At 37.0% G+C, this 16,822-nt stretch overlaps 3 protein-coding genes across 5 annotated transcripts; 2 read left to right on the top strand and 1 right to left on the bottom strand.

Moving 5' to 3' along the window:
- Positions 1-396: 396 nt before the first annotated feature.
- On the top strand, positions 397-5,154 carry LOC107428097 (zinc finger BED domain-containing protein DAYSLEEPER). 2 transcript variants are annotated; one of them, XM_048478087.2, is made up of 2 exons: positions 397-765; positions 2,712-5,154. In XM_048478087.2, exon 2 carries the CDS (start codon positions 2,736-2,738, stop codon positions 4,839-4,841), a length of 2,106 nt encoding a protein of 701 aa, XP_048334044.2. In that variant the 5' UTR covers positions 397-765; positions 2,712-2,735; the 3' UTR covers positions 4,842-5,154. The 2 variants fall into 2 exon arrangements, with proteins under 2 accessions (XP_048334044.2, XP_048334047.2); XM_048478090.2 differs by lacking the exon at positions 397-765 and adding an exon at positions 1,038-1,509.
- Positions 5,155-5,874: 720 nt separating this feature from the next.
- On the top strand, positions 5,875-11,233 carry LOC107428195 (uncharacterized). The gene is made up of 7 exons (XM_016038690.4): positions 5,875-6,978; positions 7,088-7,214; positions 7,482-7,595; positions 8,411-8,609; positions 8,723-8,768; positions 9,566-9,641; positions 10,369-11,233. Exons 1-7 carry the CDS (start codon positions 6,922-6,924, stop codon positions 10,611-10,613), a joined length of 864 nt encoding a protein of 287 aa, XP_015894176.1. The 5' UTR covers positions 5,875-6,921; the 3' UTR covers positions 10,614-11,233.
- LOC107428182 (probable galactinol--sucrose galactosyltransferase 6) lies at positions 11,100-14,344 on the bottom strand. Of its 2 annotated transcripts, XM_016038670.4 has the most exons (4): positions 14,163-14,344; positions 13,967-14,006; positions 12,270-13,867; positions 11,100-12,128 (listed from the first exon to the last, which is right to left on the bottom strand). In XM_016038670.4, exons 3-4 carry the CDS (start codon positions 13,799-13,801, stop codon positions 11,312-11,314), a joined length of 2,349 nt encoding a protein of 782 aa, XP_015894156.1. In that variant the 5' UTR covers positions 13,802-13,867; positions 13,967-14,006; positions 14,163-14,344; the 3' UTR covers positions 11,100-11,311. The 2 variants fall into 2 exon arrangements, with proteins under 2 accessions (XP_015894156.1, XP_060673746.1); XM_060817763.1 differs by having other exon boundaries at positions 13,967-14,344.
- Positions 14,345-16,822: the final 2,478 nt, after the last annotated feature.

The raw sequence follows: 16,822 nt of genomic DNA, 5'->3' as shown, positions 1-16,822 counted from the left end.
AGACTGAGGTGTAAGCCTCACAACCAGCATCTCGGATTTCAAATCCTAGGATAAATTATTGGGCCAAAAATATATATATATATATATATATATAATTTTTTTTTCAAAAAAAAAAAAGAGCTAAAATGAAAGCCAACTTCCATGTGGACCCCAACCCGGATAAATAGTCCATTTATATTCGGTGGGCTACATGCCCCAAACGTACGGACCCGAAAGAACAGAACCGAAGTTTAACCTAGCTGACTAGTTACGTTACGTTATGAGACGGTGGGCTTCGTGTGGTTCGGTTATGAAAGTATAATTTGATAAAATTAATAAAAAAGAAAAACAAAGGACTTAAAAAAAAAAAAAAAAAAAAAGACAAAAACAAAGAAGAAATCTTAATAATTGGACCCGAAACTCTCAAAGCGAAGCAAAAGTCCATGCCCAAAAAATAATAGCACGCCCTATTTTTTTTTCAATCTAACCCTCCAAAACCCCAAATCTTATCCCTTTAACAAAACGAGTCCCAAAAGTCCCAACCACTACTATCATCCTTAAGGTCCAATTACTTTCTCGGGTTGGCTTCCAAAGCCCAATCTCTCTCTCCCTCCCTCTCCTCCCTCTTTCTCTCTCCTCTCTCTCTCTCTCTCTTCCCTCCTCTCCGGCCCGACCTCTGCAAAACCCTAGATCTCACCCACTCCAAGAGACACTGAAGCTCCGTCCCGAGCTTCAGCGTTCGCGACCACCGATCTCTTTCCGTCTGGATCTCTTTCCGAATCATCGGTAAAATTTGTTCTTTGTTTTTTTTTTTTTTCCTTCAAAGCTTTGACCGTAGTTTTCTATTTGGTTGTTGAGAGGGCTTGTTTCGTCTCTTTCTCTCTTTTTTTTTTTTTTTTGGTTCTTCTCTGAATTTTTATTTTTATTTTTTCTCGATTTGCGTTCGATTTTTGTTTTTGGGTGTTTAGTTAGGGTTTCATTTTCAAATTCGTAGCTGAATTGTTGCGGTTTGTTTTTTTTTTTTTTTTTTTTTGGGGGTTGGGGGGTGGGTTTTAGTTGGGGATTAAAGAGAGTTGATTTTAGTTTTGTCAATTTTTGTTTTTAAATCTTTTTTTGTTTCCAGATCATCTGCTTCGTCTTCGTGATGAATGGTTTGTTTTATTTTTTTTTTCTTTTTTCTTTTGTCTGATCTGGGCTTCTGTTCATGAATATTTGAAGCCCAAGCTTGATCGAAACCGTAGATCGTTAACCTTGTTGATGTTGTTTTTAGCATTTGGGAATACTTTCAGCCCGTTAGAAGGTATTGTATTCCCATGTTTGATCTTGACCCAGGTGGTTCCATGGTAGGCTCGAGCTCATCTTGATTTCCGGTTGAAGATCCAAGTTGGGATTTTTCATCTGATGGAGTGTATTAAATCTTGGCTTGGTCAAGCCAGTTGGGTTGACTTGTTCATTTTTTTGGTCTAAGGCTATTTGGGCCTGGTGGGCCCAGCCCAGCCCAGTAGTGGGTCCGATATTGGCTTTGATTTGGTATATAACTTTCTTTTTTGGTAATGATGGGATACGTAACTTTGATAAAATGTTGGATGCTGGTTTGGAGAGTCCATACGTATTAAAATGCAAAAGACACTAAGCCTCCCACGCCCGTATCATCCCGAACGATAATTTAAGAACCAAAAACTTGTAAGCCGTTTGTTTTGCCAGTAGCTTCGGTAACAAGCAAATATGGCTAATGAAAACTGAAGTGGACTAATTCGTTCTATCCAGTTTGCAAGCTTTGAAGTCAAATATGTTGTTGAGTCAGCTCTTCATGTCTTTGTTACTGCTTTGCATATCAACGATTTCATGCTGATTATACGATTAACTGCTGAGAAATATGGCACATGCATGCATGAAGTGCACCTGTTCAGCTGTAAGCTTATGGCAATTGCATAAATTGCTGGTTGCAGCCTAAAAATTCTTCAAACCAGCATGCACTTTGATGGCTTTTGTCCCTTAATAATACAATCTTGTTTTGATGTGGATTTGTAAATTATTAATTAATGCTCTTACTACATTTTCTAAATGGATACTTATTCATTAAATATCTGGTTGTATCTAGTGTATAACAAAATTATTAGTTTTGTTTTTGGTTACTTTCAGGATCATGTATAAAAAAATTTCTTATATCATAATAATTAATGGTTCAGGCGTGGATTAGATTGTATTAATAATGCTTTTTTTGTTGTGTTAAGATGGATTGAAGAAGAAGGCATTTCTGGTTCTAGTTTAAGATTTTATTCTATTAAGCAACCTCCCCACTTTCCCCAGTCAACCACAAGAACAAATGATTAATTAAAAGTAATTATAAGAAAAGAAAATACAATCACTCACAAACCAAGAAGGATAACTTTTGTTGCAACTGTCAATTGATATATCTTCCATTCTAACCTTTTGCTTATGCGCATTTAGATGAATTGTAGCTCTTGAAAAAAAATGATGATTGTGATCGTTCCTGTTGTTTGTTTTCTGTTAGCTCTGTACCCCTAGACGTTAATCTGCTAGTAATTTTTGTTCATTTATTTTACATATTTTTTTCATAAGCATTTATTTGCATCATTAGTTTCATGCTTGACATGTATGCTAGGTTTCTTCAATTTAGACCTCTATGTTTGTCATATATTTTAGCATTCGAACTAAATACATTACTGTTTCCAATAAATTTCAATGACTGACCCTGTTTTGAATATCAGGGTAACTCACTTCTGAAGTTGAAGATGGCCACTTCTGTTGAAGACAAGATTGACAGTAGCCCTGTTGAAGACAAGATGGCTACCCCTGATGAAGAGAAGGTAGCAACCCCTGAAGAAGTCAAGATGCTAACCCTTTATGAAGACAAGACACCGAGCTCATATGAAAATAATGAGGTGAACAATATTGAAGGACAGCCTAACAAGCGGAGGAAAAAGAAATCCATAGTCTGGGAGCATTTCACCATTGAAAATGTTAGTGCTGGATGTAGGAGGGCATGCTGTAAGCAATGCAAGCAAACTTTTGCTTACAGTACAGGTTCTAAAGTGGCAGGTACCAGCCACCTCAAACGGCATATTGCCAAGGGGACCTGTCATGACAAGAGCCAATCATCACCATATACGCCTCCCACGAGGATGAGTGGCAATGGTTCTGAAATGCCAAAACGGCGTTATAGAACGCCTAATCTGCCAAACATTATGTTTGATGCAGATCGTTGCCGCCATGAGATTGCAAGGATGATCATTATGCATGACTACCCACTTCACATGGTTGAGCATCCAGGATTTTTGGCTTTTGTCCAGAATCTTCAGCCACGGTTCAACATGGTGAGCTTCAACACTGTCCAAGGGGATTGTGTTGCTACTTACCTAATGGAAAAGCAGAATCTTATAAAGTTTATTGATGGCATACCTGGACGCTTTTGCCTTACCCTAGACATGTGGACTTCAAGTCAAAGTGTAGGTTTTGTGTTTATTACTGGACACTTCATTGATAGTGATTGGAAGCTGCAAAAGCGTCTTCTCAATGTTGTGATGGAACCATATCCTGACTCGGACACTGCTCTTAGCCATGCCGTTGCTGTTTGTCTTCATGATTGGAGTTTGGAGAACAAATTATTTTCAGTCACTTACAATCAGCCACTGAGTGAAACTGCTTTTGAAAATATAAGGCCTTTACTCTCTATCAAGAACCCACTCATCCTCAATGGTCAATTATGTCTTGGGAATTGTGTTGCCCGTACTTTTAGCAGCATTGCAAAAGATGTATTAGGAGCAGGGCAAGATATAGTCAAGAAAATCCGGAAAAGTGTCAAGTATGTGAAAACATCAGAATCCCATGAGGAAAAGTTTCTTGAGCTCAAGCAACAGCTTCAAGTCCCAAGTGATAGGATGCTATTTCTTGATGACCAAACTAAATGGAATACAACATATCAAATGCTGGTGGCTGCTTCTGAATTAAAAGAAGTGTTTTCTTGCTTGGATACATCTGATCCTGATTACAAGGAAGCCCCATCTATGGAAGATTGGAAACAAGTTGAGACTATCTGCACATACTTGAAACTTCTTTTCGATGCAGCCAACATCCTTACCACTACTACTAACCCAACTGCAATTATCTTCTTCCATGAAGTGTGGAAGATTCAGTCAGAGCTGACTCGTGCAGTTACAAGTGAGGATCCTTTCATCAGCTCTCTGGCTAAAACAATGCAAGAAAAAATTATTAAATACTGGAAGGATTGTAGCCTGGCTTTGGCTACTGCAGTAGCTATGGATCCTCGGTTCAAGATGAAGCTTGTTGAGTTCAGTTTCAACAAAATCTTTGGTGATGACGCTCCCACCTATATCAAGATTGTTGACGATGGCATTCATGAGCTCTTTCATGAATATGTAGCACTGCCTCTACCACTGACACCTACTTATGCAGAAGACGGAAATGCAGGAGCCAACAACAAGACTGATGAACAAGGAGGAAATCTCTTGTCAGACAATGGACTAACAGATTTTGATGTCTACATCATGGAAACCACCAGCCAACAAATGAAGTCGGAGTTGGATCAGTATTTGGATGAATCTCTATTGCCTCGTGTCCAAGAGTTTGATGTGTTGGGTTGGTGGAAATTAAACAAACTGAAGTATCCTACGCTTTCGAAGATGGCTCGTGATATATTGTCGATACCAGTATCTACAGTTGCTACTGATGCTGTATTTGACACCTCCATCAAAGAGATGGACAGGTACCGAAGTTCCTTGCGACCTGAGACAGTGGAAGCCCTTATATGTGCCAAGGATTGGTTGCAGTATGGAACCTCTTCTGATGTTTCAAATGCACCTGTGAGAATGGAATATTAATTAGCTTTAGCTTCTAGCTTTTGCAACCTTCTTATTGTGTAATGTTGTATAATGTCAGGTTGCCCAGGCACAGACAGTATATGTTGGTAGCTGCTGTATCATTTACCGTAGCTTTTTATCTGTTTCGTAATTAGGTTTTATCTTTTGTAGCATCCTAAGAGATCTTTCATATGCTTGGACATGATATTAGTTTCTAGTGTTAGATTTTGATTGTTACATGCAGTTTGGGATGTCGAACTTGGCTTGCTGGTGCATATTTTACTGAAAGGAGATGTACAAATATGAAAGTCCTGAATCTGCTGCTTGTCCCCCACTCCAGATTTAACTCTAAACATTCTTTTCCCACCCCCATCTTCGATGGTTGAGAGTGTTTGAGAAGGCGATGTACGTGACAGACAATTAGAAAGTGTACAAGCTTTGTCAAGTAAAATTTTCAGTACACCAGGAAATACTTGGTATTCGCTCAGCTGTTGTAGTAATATTTAATAACCAAATCTCTTAACAGAAAAAATTAACATGCAATAGTAGAGTTGGAGAATAGAAACAAGAAGCCAAGTAACATTAAAATGCATAACCAAAAGATAGAATTATAACAAAAGAGCCTCATAACAACAAGACTTTGTTGCCTTTTATTAATTACACGGTACATGAATGAAAGCAGTAATTGGCATAAAAAATAATAATAAAAAAAAAATTAAAAATAGTAGGAATTTGGCTGGACCTCTGCCTGCAGACACCGTTAAGATTTGTATTGTTTTTTTGGGTGTTGCTATTTACACGATCCATTTTGCTTTTCACATTGCATTTTTGTGTAAAATTACTAAAAATCCTTGACTTTTTCTTTGTTTTTTTTTTTTTTTTTTTTTCCTTTTTGTCAATTTGATTTTTAAGGTTTTATGTTGGTTGGCATTTTCCTGATAGACGAAGTAAAATTCCAATTAAAATTCACATTCCGATTAAATCAAAATTTGGATTCAAGGCTTCATTTATATTGAACAATTCAAACTACATTTGAATTTCCAAAAGAGCATAAATTATTCAAATACTGAAACATCATCTTCTTTAAAAGAGTTTCAAAGATTTGGGTTTCCCCATAACCGCTCAAAAGTTCTCTGCATATTATGGGTCTTCCCTAGGAGAAAATAGTCGTTGATGTTCCCAATATCGACATGGTTGATTCTTATTTATACCCACCTCCACATTCTCTCTATTTCCAATAAAATTGACCAAAGAAAGAAGGAGATTAAAGCTTTACATGAATTTCAGCAATTCCAACCAAGATGGAACGGTGGAGATCAATTTCATTTACCCATCCGGCGAGCTTCAACATAATCAGCAACGCAGATTTGGAAAAGAAGACAAAGTTTGAGAGAGAAAACATTATTCAAATATTGAAAATAAAAATAAAAAATAAAAGGTTTTTAGTAATTTTACACAAGAATGCAGTGTGAGAAGCAAAATGGGTTGTGTAACTAGCAACACTCCTGTTTTTTCCATTTCTGTTTTACGGAACTTGGTTCAAAGAGTTCTCTTTCCCTCTCTTTGAACCCAAAAAAAACTATAGCTTCTCACAAGCCCAGAAGGCCCTTGCTTGCAGTCGCCATATTTACAAAGGTCACGCTTCCTCTTCTTCTGCTCCAAAAATTCAGTCTTTAATCTTATTCTTTACCCTCTACTCTACTCGAAACCCTTTCAAACTCCAGCGGCAAACCACCACCGTCATACATACGCCATACTCACTGTCTATCAAAGCTTTTTCTCCTTTGCTCTGCAAATTGACAACTTCAATTATATTTTCTTGATTTATAGTTTTTGGCCGGAGTGGGAAGAAGGTGTGACTGGACAAAGAAGAAACAGCAACAATTAATTCCCGTTTATGTGGGTTTTTGTTGCATAAATTAATAATAAATAAACTCACCTCACACTGTTCAAAGAGTTTGGCGGTTACTGAGAATTCCAGAAAATCCAAGCTCTTTGGCGGTTACAGAGAATTCCAGGATACCCAATCTCTGTTTCAATTCAAAGCATTCGCTAGCTTAGTGGCCTTTGACAGAGAAACTGTTCAAAGACTTTGAGTTTGATGGATGTCAGTCCGTTCAAGCAGGACATCGATGATCTTATAGATGAGTTCGCTCAGGTACCATAATACTTCAACATATGCCTTATTTTCTTTCTTTTTTCTCTTTTGCGGGTGTCAATGAATATTTAAGTTTCTTATTCTTGTATTGGTGGACTGAGATCTGCAGGTTGAGTCAACAACTTTGGCGGATATGAAAAGAGTATGGCTTTCAAGAAAGATGTCTTACATATACGAGGCTTCTCCTTCTTCCAACTTGGCCTTCTTCATGCAATCTTTATACGCCCACTCAATTGGTTTGCTTCATCTCTAACTAAATAATTGAAAACCCTTTTGAAATTTGATACTTCAATTTGTTATATATGGGATTCCACCCTTGATGGTTTGATGAAATAATGGTAGCCCGTGGAGATTTACTTCTTCACACCCACTCCCCCCCCCCCCCCCCCCCCCCCCCCCCCCTGTTTATGGCTTTTACAATGTTTCGAGAGCAGTTGTTTTTGCTATGCTATAATTATTAGTTCAATGCACCAAGATGACTCTCATGTCTCGTGTGTACCTAGGATACACGATCAGTAAAGCTTCTTTATCATACAGACTGGGTGGGCTCTATTGCCTTTATTGCCTCTATGAGACTCAGCCATTCAAACCTCCTTTCAAAATTTATTTATCTCTTGGTATGGGGTTCCACCTTTTCTATATTGAACTTTTTCTGTAGTAGCTTTATCTTGTTTATGGTTTATTTATAACCTTGGTTCTGTTTTATATATTTTGGTCATCATTATGCATGCATGTGTATGTATTTCTATGACTTGTGTCAAATATGGATAACATTAGTTTCCAAATTCTATTTATTGATTGCTTTTCTGAAATAATATGGTAAATATGTTTCATAGAGGCTGTATAACATAAAAAGAAGATCATTTATAATCCGGAATTTGAAATTTGATCATTTATAATCTGGAATTTTAAACTTCCTCCTTAAACTTCTGCTAGGTCAAATGAGGTAGAATACCATTGAAGGGTCTTTCACTTTACCAATCTTATGCATCGTGTAACCTTATTATATATGTTAAAGCGTAGTAATCTTCATTTAGTTAATCTAAGCTATAGCATTTACATCTGATTGCTGCCTAGTCTAATCACAGATTGCTTGATAAAAATTAAAGTTCTTCTTAGGATTACGCTGGGTGCTTTATAAGTTCCAGCTACAATTTCTAGCGGACTTTTGCCTAGCTGACTGACTTGATTGAGACATGGATATCACAAAAGAATAGACATTGTGTCCAAATATATCTAGTATTAAAGGGTATAGAGCCAGAACAAGCCTCTTATCTGATTTCTCATTTTGGCACGCGTCCTTGAGATATCTTGATATTGTAAAAGTTACAAAGCAAATAGCATGATATAGTGTGTCTAGCGCCATTGTGGTAGTCTTTTTGCTTTCTGTTTCTTTGGTCTTTCCAACTTACTTATGTTCTCACTTTGACAGAGGAGCTGAAGAAACTTAAAAATCTTGTTGTTGATGCAAAAGAAATAAATTTAAAAGTTGTATCTGCTTTGGTGAAGAGAATGCTTGAAAAGAACATGTTCCTATTTGGGTTTGTTGACATAAATGAAGGCTCCATTTCAGAGACAGTAAACCAACTTACAGAATTACAGAATGCCCGCATTCAAGTCGCATACAAAGAGTATGCTTTACAACTTCATGTTCTTTCCTCTGTTTAACTTCTGCATTAAGATGCTAGTGATGATAACTTCTAATCCCTGCATCTTCTTAGTAAGGTTTTCTTCTGACTAACAGGTTATTTGGTAATACTCGGATTGAGGACTTCCTCCACATGGACATGGTAAGCTAACTCCTACATGATGCATCATCAAAAGTTGATGTCTCTCATTAGGTGGACGACTAATACATATAAAACTCATGAACTTCTTTAAACAGACCATCAAAAGTCAATTTGTTTAATTGAGGTTCTAGCTGCAGTAATTTGAAATCAGAAAATGATTTAGGAAGTTCTAGCGGAAAGCACTTTGGAATCAGAAAAGTCCTAATTAAAAACTAGGCAATAGAAACTTTTTATATTTCATGCGTCACGTTATAGAAGTCAGGCATTGATTGGTGTTACTTCAAACTTGGTTGACGGTTGCGTTATCCCAAATATGTTTAACTGCATTTTGATGCCCATCACTTCAGCTCTTCCTTTTTTCCCTCTCACCGTGCATTTTTATTACAGTGAGATCTCCCCTTTCTCTAGCTCACTGCCTCTTTCTTTTGAGCTTGCCTTCTAAAATAACATACTTAATAATAGATAGAACATCATCTCTGTTGCTGAGGCTTTCTCTGTTCTTAATCTTTTACTATCACCTTTTTCTTCTAATTTTTTTAATTTTTTTATTTTATTGTCTTTTTTTTTTTTTTTTTTCTAGATAAGATGTTATGAGTGTGCATAGGAAATATGTATATGTACTGCAGTACTTTTCAATCGGTTTATTTTCTGTACTTACTGCCTAAAAGGTCAAATTTTGATATGTAATATGTATTCTTTCGATGTGCTTAATTGAGTAAATTCCTAATTGTACGCCTGTTTCTATTGCATTTATGGTGTAAGATGTATATCTGATATCTGTCCATTAAAATTAACAGGGCATGGAAGTTGACCTGGATGTGCTAAAGAAAATGTCAACAGAATATGCAGAGGCCAAGAAGCTGGCTATCAGTGGTAATTTTCTAGTCTCATGGTTTAGCAGCTACGAAATGATCAAACATGGTTTATGAAACTTTTTATATGATTTTGAATTGATCACTCTAGTTTTTGTTAAGAAGCTTCATGTTTATCTCTTTGGTAAGATAGTCCTTCATCCAGCCTTCATTTTAATCCTAATCTCAAAAGTATATGATGCAACAATATTATCATTCATACAAGCTTAGTAACCGAATCCTCAAGTTATATTATCATTCATACAAGCTTAGTAACCAAATTCTCAAGTTAATCTTTATTCAAGTTAGTCTTTAACATTGAACTTTTGACAATGCAACTATTGTCTAACCATATAAGATGTGACTATTAGGCATGCATTTTTATATGATTGAGCTATTTCTTAATTTCTTTTATGGAAGAGAAATAGCTGTCTGAAATTATCTATTTTATCAGTACGCATTAAAAAAAATAATAACAAATAATCAATTCCAAATTTAAATCGTTTTCTCAAAGTTTAATTTTAATTTAAGGTTTTGCTTTCTACACTTTCTTCTCCACTTCTTTCCTCTGTAAAATAAGCTATATGTACTTGGTGCCAAACAGCATATGCCCTTATAATTTTCTTTCTGGGCGATGATAATGGATTTTCCTATTCAGTCGTTTGCTTTGTTATTTATATTCTTGAGTAATATGATCTTTCCTCTTTTTTCTTCTTCTTCTTCTTCTTCATTTTCTTTTCAAACTAAAGGGGCCAGCCAGGTTGTGGATGTTGAAAACATAAAACACATAGCAGAGGATAGTATAATGGTTGGAGATGCAGTTGAGAAGATTACTGAGGAATGGAATGTCCAAAAGCAACTGTTCTACGAACAAACAGGATTGAATCGGCAACTTCAAGGTGAATATAACCAACAGAAACAACTACTTCTGCTACAAGACGGGGATGACAGCTATTCTGAGAAGCTTGAACAATTTCTATCTGAAACATCATAGGCTCATCTTCCATATTCTGATTTCCTCTATAGACTAGCAAAGTTCAGGGTCAGGTATTCTGTTGGGTGTAAATGTTATTGATTCTATTCTATTTTCACTTTGCATTTATTAGAAGCCTCTGTATCTAGTTTTGTTTCTATAAAAGACAGTATCCCCTCTTCAGTTCTTTTCTAGATGGACTCTGAAATGAACCAATCATTTCTTTCTTCTTGTGCTTCCCATGAAATTTAAACTATAATATGGTGAAAGAATAATAGTATGATTAGTATGATCAAAACGATTTCGGCTGGAAAAAAAAAAAAATTGTATGATCAAAATGACCGTTCTTAGCTGCTTGCTAAGAATGAAGCTGGTTCTTCAAATTGTGTTGAAATGGGAATATAAAAGTTTCATGTAAGAAAAACAGATACAAACAGCAAAGAAATATCAGTATCACTATTTTCTATTAGCATACAGCAGAAGACAAAACATAATAGACATGGGAAATTGGCAACATAAACAAATTTATTGAAATTTCTTTTCCTCTATGACATTACATTCGCTCATCATGGACGCAAGTGACAACAAAAAGAAAAGTAATTGGACGAAAATTAAATATATTTATATATATATTAAAATATTAAAATTACATCCCATCAAAACTCATTCCCCCCACCTACCAATTATCTAACCTAATAAATATAAAATAAATCTACTACTTATAACTCAACCTCAACTACATGGACATTTTTAGCCTCATCATGCAAACGATCCAGTTTCAAAGTCACCAACCCAGATGAAGAATCGTACTGGAAATCAACCTCATTGGCCTCCACTCTGCACCTCCTTGGTTTAACCGAAGAGTAAGCTCCAAACTTTCCACAACCTTTGACCTCCATATGAACCACGCCTACCAGCTCCAAGCTCCGATTCTCCGCCCTCGCACCATTCCCTTCTCCTTCGAATCCAGTCTCCAACTCCGAGAGCTTAAGACCTTCTTTGATTTCGTATCTCAACCCTTCAATGGCTCCACCGGCATTGTACATGTTGAGCAGTCCAAAGGGAGCGAAACTAAATCCCGGAGCCAAAACCTTGATGGGAGTGACCGTGAATATATCATGCTCGAGAACCTTAAGTGAGACTGGCATGGCGGCATTGTAAGGGAGAGTAACGAGCTCCCCGGAACGGAGACAGTAGAAGGCGCAGTCACCGTTCCAGTCAGAATCAGTGGCAGCCTCAGAAATGAAATGGACGTCACGACCTTTAACGAAGCCGGTTATGGCGTCTGACTTGGTTGCATGGAAGGTGTTCTTTCTCTCGGTGGTGCTCCATGCGGCACCTTGGCAGTTATAGACGCCAAGCACACCAGTGTACTTGTTCATGTTCCATATCTTCAACAAGCTCACTCCATCTCTAGCCGGGTCCGAGAACAAGCAGTCTCTGGTTGGTCTTCCAGGCAAGCGGGCACGGAGAATGGACCCATCAGGCAAAACAAGCTTCTTCAGCAGCTGAAAGTTGTGTTTCCCGGGCGCATCACTGTTCCAAACAAAAAATACAAACCCCAAAAAAAAAAATAAATAAATAAATGTAATGATAATCATCTTTATCTTCTAATGGCATAAATCAAACATTAAATTTTTGGAAGAAATGATAATTCAACAACGCTTTTATATATACCTGACATAAACGGGGCCACCGCTGATCGCTCTTGCGGAGGCATGGTACTCTCCGGCGGGATGGAAGGAGTGGAACATGTCCCAATCAGGCTGCATGAACTCTCCCAAGAACACGCTGTTGTAAGCCACCGCAGCGATATGGATGGTATGCGACATTGGGTCTCTTGGGAAGAAATCATCCGACGCTCTAACCACTGCCGTTTGCTTGGAACAGTAGAGAGCATCCGTGTTGTGGCTCATACAAGCAATGCAACCGTTGTCCGGGAAGTTCCGAGCCACCGATGCGTCCAGAGCTTGGTGGTACTGTCGGGTTAACTCCACCCGACCTCCTAACCCGGCACCCAGAGTCTCCAATATACACTGCACGTCCACCTTTACTCCGTCTATTCCCGCAGACGCCAAGTAGCTGTGCAACTCGTTGTAGAATCTGTACACGTTCTTCGGGTTCACAAGCCCCAGTCCTTGCACAGCCAGTACGTCGGTTCTCCATGTGGGCTCATTCTCCACCACTCCTTTCGACACCATCGGATATTTCATCAACGATCCGTATTCCTCCATCTCTTTGACTCCCGGTCTGACCCCACCCCAGTACCCAGTGATTGCGTGCCACACGTACACGTATTTGAGACCATGCTTCTCTTTGGCTATGTTGACGATGCTTTTGATTCCCGCCGCTGGATCTTCCTTCTTCTGGAACTTGGAGTTCTCTTTGATTCCGGTTAAACGTGGCAGTCTTTGTTGTTGTTGTTGTTCTTGATTTTTTTCGTCATCGTCGTCGTGGGTGTCAACTCCGACGGATTGCCAACCGTCGTCGATGATCACGAACTTAGGAGGAGTTCCGCCGGCGGCGAGAGATTCGAGACCGGCTTCGACTCCTTCTTGGGTTACCTCCTGGTAGAAAGCGTCCCATGTACACCAACCGAAGTAATCAACTATTCCGGGGAGTTTCTTCTCGTGCCGTTGACGGAAAGTCTTCAAATGCAGTTTGACCGACCTGACCGCTTCCGTGATCGTTGTGAAGGGATCGGTGCCGGAGTGGATGAAAACGGAATGAGTAAACGACGACGCTTTGGTGTCCTCGTCGCCGCTTTCCAGACATAGCTCGAGTTCGTCTTGATCGTTGCCTTGTAAGCAAGCACGGAAAGACCCTTCGATCAGAGGGAGGAAAACCGTGTAGACGATCTGATTGTCATCGTCCCCATCGTCGGATTCGAGGTGGGACCCATCTTTGGTCTCGACCAATAGGAATTGGGTTTCCAAAGGAATATCTCTCCCTTTGTCGCCCATTCGCTGGGCCATCCACCACAGTTTGAACCTAAAGCAGGCTAAGAACCGTACGTCGCTTAGAGTTCCTAAACTCACCACGTGCCTGCTGTTGTCTTCTCCGAAAACCGCACCCACAAAAACCCCCTCCACCGGACCGGAAGCCGAACCGGAGGTGGCGATCACATTGTCCGGTACGCCGGTGAGGATTGTCCTCTCTTTCACCACAAGTTTCTTGTCGGCGATCCGAACCGCCGGTTTGATCGTCATCTCTTTCTCCTTTTCCCTCTTCTCCTCTTGTAACTTTCTATACTGAGTTGAAACTTTGCTGCCTCTCTGAAATTCAAAAAAAAAATGCACGAACAGTTTAAATAAAACAAATAAATAAATTAACGAAATAATTAAAAACGTATTCAGAGATCATTATTAGTTTACCTTGGAAGGCAACACGCAAACTGAACGATCCGAACGAAATCTGAAAATTCCAAAATATGAAACCAACAAATCAAGCTTCGTCAGCCAATAAAACTTTCTTTCTTTTTTTCCTTCAAATTTTCTCAGAATCCAAACAGAACAAATTGAAAAAGAAAACAGATTTGAAATTTTGAATAGGGGACAAAAAGAGTGGTACCAGAAGCAGGGCGTTTCTTGATGGTATGATTTGGGAAATTGGTGATAGCGAAAGCTAACAATGATTTGGGTATTTGTAAACCGAGGAAAAGAGGGGCTGTATTTATAGTCTGAAACAGAGAACTGTAACACGAATTTGACACCATTGCTTGCGACCCTAAAATCTTTGAGTTTCTTCTTACTATTGTCTTTCTCGTCCTGTTAGACAAACCCAAAAAAATAAAATAAAAAAGCCCCACCATCTCATCCCTCGAGAGTCGTCATCTACAACTTTATCCAACGGCAATATACCTCCGTCGTCGTTTTTCACGGTTGATGTGACTTCCACGTTAGATCCACGTTGTACCAATCCTTTAATCCTAGCCACTATATGATAAAACTCACCAGAGGGTTCACGGACTTTCTATAATATTACGAAGCAAACGACAACGTGTGTGTTTTTTTGTGAACGAAGTGGGAGTAATTTCAACCTTTAGACGTGCACGTGTAGATTAGGGTTTGGGTGCAGGAATAACACATCGTGCAGTGCGTTTGGCAATTTACCGTCCCTATTCAATTATTTTTGGATTGAGTATTAAATTGGAGCTGAGCTGTGTCCACGTACTGATTTTTTTGACGTCTTCCGGTTGGATCTTACGCGCTCCAAAAGTTTTCTTCCCAAAACACCGCGTGACGTCCTTTACAATGAATCCACGTGGGTCCTTTTGATTGATCTAATCTGACGGTTAATATTTACTTGCATGGATTAAATATCCCATATGTGTGATTATGTGTAATTTACAAGTAATAAATTTATTTATTTTATGAAGCTGCTGACTAATTGATATTTGAAATTTTGAAACCAAATCCAGGTGGCACAAATATCTTTGCGTTTAAGAAAATGATTAGGTTTATTTCAAAAAAAAAAAAAAAACGTGATTAGAGGGGGTCAATCATTGACATGCCACGTCTACGGCCTACTGGTTTGGGATGGCCCACAATTCCATCATTTTCCTAAATTAGAGGGTGTTAGGGGTATGCGCTGGATCTTGAATGATTGGAAATTAATGTGGAAATTATTCGGAGTATGAAATAATAATAATAATGGACGTTTCTTTTATAAAATCTTGGGCAGAGCAATGTTTATCCTGTCAGATATTAAAATTGATTTTTTGATGTTTTTATTTATATTATTTTAAGAATTTAATCATATAAATATGAATCAATTATTGAATGAATGATCCAATGCACATTGATTAGTAAATTTGGAAAAACTTGCAAATTTGGGGATGATGCTTTGAACAGACAATATGATCCATGAATGGTGGGTATGGATAAAATTGATGGTAACATGTACAAGTTTCGATGGTCCATTTGGCAACATGTTGAATGGCTTATTCAATATTGTTTGATACTGCCAATTGTTTGAGATATAATACGAGTTTTGCTCTAAAATATTTGAATACAGACCAAAGTTTTTCAATTGGATTTTAATATATATTTTTTATATTTAATGCTTTTTTTTTTTTAAATTACAAGTTCACACAAATTCTTTTATCTCTATAATTGAATCTATATTAATTCTTTTATATCTATAATTAAATTTATATTTTTATAGTATAGATGAAAATGTTTAAGCAGAAGTTATTATTTTCATCATATTTACTACTATTTTATAATTTAATTTTTTATTACGATAAAAAAATAATTTAATTGATATATTTTATATATATATATATATATATATTCGAGAAAGCAAAGCAATGGGTAAATTCTTCTCCTATATCGGATGGGTAAAGATGACCCCTTCTTCTAGAGAATTTTCTATTAGCACGAGAAATTTCTCTATCATTTAAATAAATAAAGAATATAAATATTTACTACATATACAATTCCCGAAAGTTCAATCATATATATAATAATAGTCAAATTGGTATAATGAGTTAAAAGTGGCTTTCCTTTTCAAAACTTTCAACTCAAATATTGTTATCGCTTGAAATTATCTACTTACCCATCAAGAAATTAAAAAAGGTGTTAGAAAACTTTGGTCATTTTGATGTTTGCATTTTGTTTTGGTCGAATTGTGCCTTCTAAAATGGAGCATTTACTTACGTAACTTAATTAGCATCCCTACAAAACAAAGTTACAGATTATTTTTTTATTATTTTTTTGTCAGCATGCAAATTGGTTTCCAACGTCACTGCAAAGCGTGAAGCATCAATATTACTAAGCATAAACATAGTTTATTTTGGTCTTATATTTGTTTTTGTTTTTGTTTTTGTATGTTAGTTCTTTTGTTTTATTTTATTTTATTGTTTTTAAAATTTGGAAAGATTCACTTCATTGTTAAAGCGTATCAGATACACTATTTTAAAATTTTTTTTCTTCTTTATTTTAAAAAATTATACTCATTTGTCGTAATTTTAATAGATTCATTAAATTCAAATTGAAAAATCATAATAAAGAGTTGAGCTTCGCTTTTCAAAATCCAAATGTAAAAGACCAAACATACTGTTCATATACAATTTTTAACGGATTTATTTATGCACAAATTTAATTAAGTTACTGATTATGATTTTATATTTCAATTTTTTAATATACTACCTTGGTGTAGGAAGAGATAAAAATGCAAAAATAAAGAGTCATTATAAAAGTGTCATTGCATTTGGATAAAAAATCTAA

Source organism: Ziziphus jujuba, chromosome 1, assembly GCF_031755915.1.
Source record: "Ziziphus jujuba cultivar Dongzao chromosome 1, ASM3175591v1".
Taxonomy (NCBI): domain Eukaryota; kingdom Viridiplantae; phylum Streptophyta; class Magnoliopsida; order Rosales; family Rhamnaceae; genus Ziziphus; species Ziziphus jujuba.
The sequence above is the reverse complement of the archived record's forward strand: the minus strand, read 5'-3'. Positions and strand labels throughout refer to the sequence as shown.